This window comes from Mya arenaria, chromosome 12 (genome assembly GCF_026914265.1).
Source record: "Mya arenaria isolate MELC-2E11 chromosome 12, ASM2691426v1".
NCBI classification, from domain to species: domain Eukaryota; kingdom Metazoa; phylum Mollusca; class Bivalvia; order Myida; family Myidae; genus Mya; species Mya arenaria.
In genome coordinates, this window is record NC_069133.1 from 58853473 (window position 1) to 58858098 (window position 4626).

Here is a 4626-nt window from a genome sequence, read left to right on the forward strand (position 1 = left end):
ACACCGCAGCTGGTTATATTTGCAAAAACATGAACTACAAACCTGATTGTTCTTGATGCAGAGTTTTAATAAAAGTTTGCAATCTAAATTTCAGTTACAATTGATATAACTTTTTCTGTTCTTATTTAAAAACAAACAAACATATTGTTGCAATTTATTTATCATTTACTATTAGTAATTAATTGAAAGGTTGACAAACGCTAATTATACAAACTTGTACATATACCTGTAAAGTACATAAGTGCTACGTCATCCAGGATGCTGTACTCTTTATAGGCTTGTGCAAAAAACCCCGATAAGGGACATTATTTAAATCATTTGGAACACGTACTTAAACTATGGGGCAATCATTTTGCATTCTTTAAACGAAGACAGAATATATAGTATATAATGCAAACGACTTTCAAGGTAGACTACTACCTTTGGTTATACGGGCGGAAGTTATATCCGTCGAGACCCGGGCACATTTACTCTAGTGAGTCCGAAAAATGTGCATGTGTCTTATATACATTTTACCATTACTCGAATAATGCTCTGAAGCGTGTAAATATATTAATAATAAGAGGCAAACAACGTCACACAAAACATAATGGCTGGTCTGATATTATCATTGATTTCTTTATTTTGAAAATGTTGTTGAGAGCTCTATAAAGTCATTTATATTTCTCCGTACACATGGTTTACCAGGGGAATACCCTCGGGGCAGTTACAAATGTTACAATGTCATCATCCTAAACATAACAAAAATGATGAGTGCGTGAATAAAATAATCAATTAATGCATAGAATAATCATATTTCATTAGAGCAATCAGCACAACGACCATAAAAGTTTTGTTTCGGCATTTAGCTATTCAACGATCTAGTGTAGTAAGTTATGTTCCTATTAAACATAAAATTTATCCTAAAAATTACTTAGCTTAATATGTCTTTAACATGACCTTACATGGCCAATTTTAGATAAATTCTAAAGTTAAACAGAAAAGTTGAAAGAAATATTGTCCTTTAACGTAGCGAACAGAAAATAGCTTTAACTTAATACTTCTTTTAAGCCGGGCATCAATTTTATCCATCAAAAACAGATTGTATATCTTAATTTCATGCTAAATCACTGTTTTGCCGAAACACAAATACAATGCATATGGTAAATGGAGACAAGGCTATAGCGTAACAACTCGGACAATATCTAAACAACTCCAAATACAGTCAAATGGTGTATTCACCAATTTTGTCTGAGGCGATGCGGTTTGCTACGTCTGTAAGAGAACACTTTTGAAGAAAAAACGAGTAACTGTATCTGACTTATACGACGATAAGTATATTGCATTTAATATGCCTTGTTCTGCCTTGTTTACCCTGGTTCTATAGCATGGTTGTATAATGAATTTTAATAAGGCAAAGCGACTTGTCTTGCAGAGTATCTTTCAACGAATATATATGCTTCAAGGGTTTACAAATCAATAATACAATGATAACTACCAGGACAGGTTTAGAGGCACATGGTAATGGCCAAAACGAACAGATATTGAGTCACAAACATTTAAACGCCACATACACATTTAAATCCAACACACAATGACATGTTCTTTTTCTATATATTCAAAACTATGTTTTATATTAAATCAACATAAACACATGAAAAAATATCTTTTTTCTAATTTAACTGTTACGCTCCAAGGCATGTGAAGCATCCTCCCACAAATTCAAGCCCTGTACACTCAGCCGTTCAGCCGTATTTTTATAAAGTCAAAACAACCACGTCCAATAATACACGTTTTATTTTTGGTATTATTGATTTATAAGTTGTCAATTATTTCTATTCTCTTAAACGAAATCAAAGAAGACTCCCAGACCTTAACCAGAAGGAGACAGCCTCCAACTCGGTCCGCAGACCCTTAGATTTAAACGTTATAACATATTCTCAGATTTTAACAGCTTTGCAAATTATGTAGAATCCTAACCAGAAGCAGACTAACTATTATATATGCGGTTTTAAACTAGGCTTAGCCATTTTAACTTTTAAACAAGGTAAAAATACTCTTTTGTGGATCACTTAATTCAGCCATTAGGTGTTAACCTGGGTAGATGTTTTTGATAACAGCAAAGGCATGACCTTTAATAATTCAATTCTTTGAGCCAGCTAAAGTGGTGGGCTGTTCCATCTATTCTCAGAATAACCTATTGTCATCTTCCGGTTACCGTAACGAAGCTCTTTTGCTATTGCATGATGACCTGTTGGTAGCTAGATGGTGTTACTCATGGAACCATAGTAAATTTGTATATTTTATAGGACTGTATATGTGAAGCATAACATCAACCATGTACTATACGTACTACTCGTCAATCACTAAGATAAATATATTTAAGGCCAGAAAAAATACATTTTGGTCGATTTGATGCATTTATTTTCTTCCAGAGAAAAGAAGAAGAAGAAGACAGTAAGCTTATTATACGAATATAACAAATAATACATATTTAAATAGGCCAAGAGGCCCGTTATCCAATACATGGAATACATAACGGCTTATGTATGCACTTTTTTCGAAATCCTACAATTAATACCACATTCAGAAACGACTCAAGTATTTCATACCGTCCTAAATTAGGACATCGTACATCATTATAACATTAAGATCGATTTAAGACCTTTCATCCCTGATTGCATTTGAACCATCTCGGGGTCAAAAACTGACGGTATTTGGCATTAAATACTAGATAAATAAAGGGATTGATGACACTATTGAGGAACACCATGAGAGTGGCAACAAAGTACGAATAATGCATTTCATCTGTTGATCTGCCAAAGCGAATGACTATTTTCAAAACAAACAATGGGAAAAAACATATAAGAAAGAAACCTGTCACTGTCATAACCATAAACACTACGCGTTTCTCTTTGGCGCTTGTGGTGGTTATGTTTATGTGATCTGTTTTCTCTTCTGATTGTGGTTTCATTTCTGTCGCTGGTTTGGATTGGCCAGATTGATATTTTGCTGAATGTACATCTACAGCTGTTCGTGATTGAACTTTGTCGATCATATTTGCGCTGTATGATTTCACTGTTGTTATGTTATCAGTGTCACTCGGTTCATTAAGTGCAGTTTCATTTCCACTGCCAATACTTTGTGGCATATGTGTGTTAATTTTCCGTTTCATAAGAGTCTTCTTTAATTTGGCTTGTTTCCTGATTATAAATATAATCATAGAATAACATACAGCAATTACAATAAATTCCACTAATATGAATAGAAAGTCACAGACACTGAATACTATTGCCATAGTTGCTAATGTTTCATTGAGCATGCAAGAGTTTCTCACGAAGGATGAATTGCCTCTCTCAACCTGTATCTCGCAGTAATTAAACATGATAGGACTGCGCATTGTCCAAAGACCACAAAAAAATCCACCGCATATGATGATAATCCGTGCATATTTTATAGTAATTTGCCATCGGTGTGGGGCCCATATCATTCTGTGTCTGTCTATAGCAATGATTGTCAATACTAATGTTGAGAAAAACAACGACCATAGGGCAAAGAAAGCTGTCAACTTGCGCAACACAGAAAACCTACTACCCATATCATAAGTAAATATGATCAGAAAAATCATAACACAAACACAAACATCTGCAACAGCTTGTATACCAATTAAAAAAAATGTTGATGTCCGCCTACATTTGAACATAAAGAACATGAAAACCGATGTGTTTCCAATAAGTCCAAAAACTACTAAGATACACGTTATGAAGTTCATCACACTGAATGGCAACATCTTTATAGCTTAAAAATAGCCAATTGTATAACTGTATCTTACAAATCACCATTTATTTCACTTCATCCTTATACAGTTCATTATAAGCCAATGACACACTTTATCAATCACGATTTCTTTAAAAGCAACTGCAAGCTCTCGCTATTACTCCAAAATGAAGAATCACTTACTAGTTTATTCAAGCATACTTGATGCACGTACTTCCTAAACAATATCCTGTAAATAGTATTATACTGATTCTGTATTACATCATATTCAGATACACACACTAGGTGTGTGTGTGTGCGTGTGCGTGCGCATGTATATATATATATCTCCGGGTTAGTTCAATGATGATTAATATTACTAGGCTTACGTTAAAATACTGTCCAATACTTTTCGTAACACGTATCCGTACAATGTACATAATGCGTTTACATTATCAATGCATTATTAAATCAGTGTACTCACCTATTTTTCACTACCTTTCTAAATGAAATTCAATGTTTTCATATGCGTCAGTGTATTTCCTCGCAGTTGATAGCAGTCATTTTTTTCAACCACATACCCTGACACTAGATGTAAAGTGCTCGTGCTAATGTCAAAGCACGTACATATAACCTGGATGCGACTTCCTGTTTATCTAATGATAGATTTCAGCCATTGAAGAAATATCGAAAACCGGGTCATGATCGATTTCATCAGACTTCTTCGACAAAACGAACGATGTTGAAAATAACACTTGAAATTGACTTTACAGAAAATTGGAATACAACTAGCTGATCCAGTGTAACACAATGCGGCCTGACCCTTATATTGTTCATTTGTACTTTTCTGTCAATATTGTAGAGTAAATTATGCATAAATTAACATAGAGT

The 4626-nt window shown here is 34.0% G+C and overlaps 1 protein-coding gene across 1 annotated transcript; it reads right to left on the minus strand.

Moving 5' to 3' along the window:
- Window positions 1–1932: 1932 nt before the first annotated feature.
- Window positions 1933–4012, minus strand: LOC128212118 (annetocin receptor-like). The gene has a single exon (XM_052917398.1). It carries the CDS (start codon window positions 3767–3769, stop codon window positions 2648–2650), a length of 1122 nt encoding a protein of 373 aa, XP_052773358.1. The 5' UTR covers window positions 3770–4012; the 3' UTR covers window positions 1933–2647.
- Window positions 4013–4626: the final 614 nt, after the last annotated feature.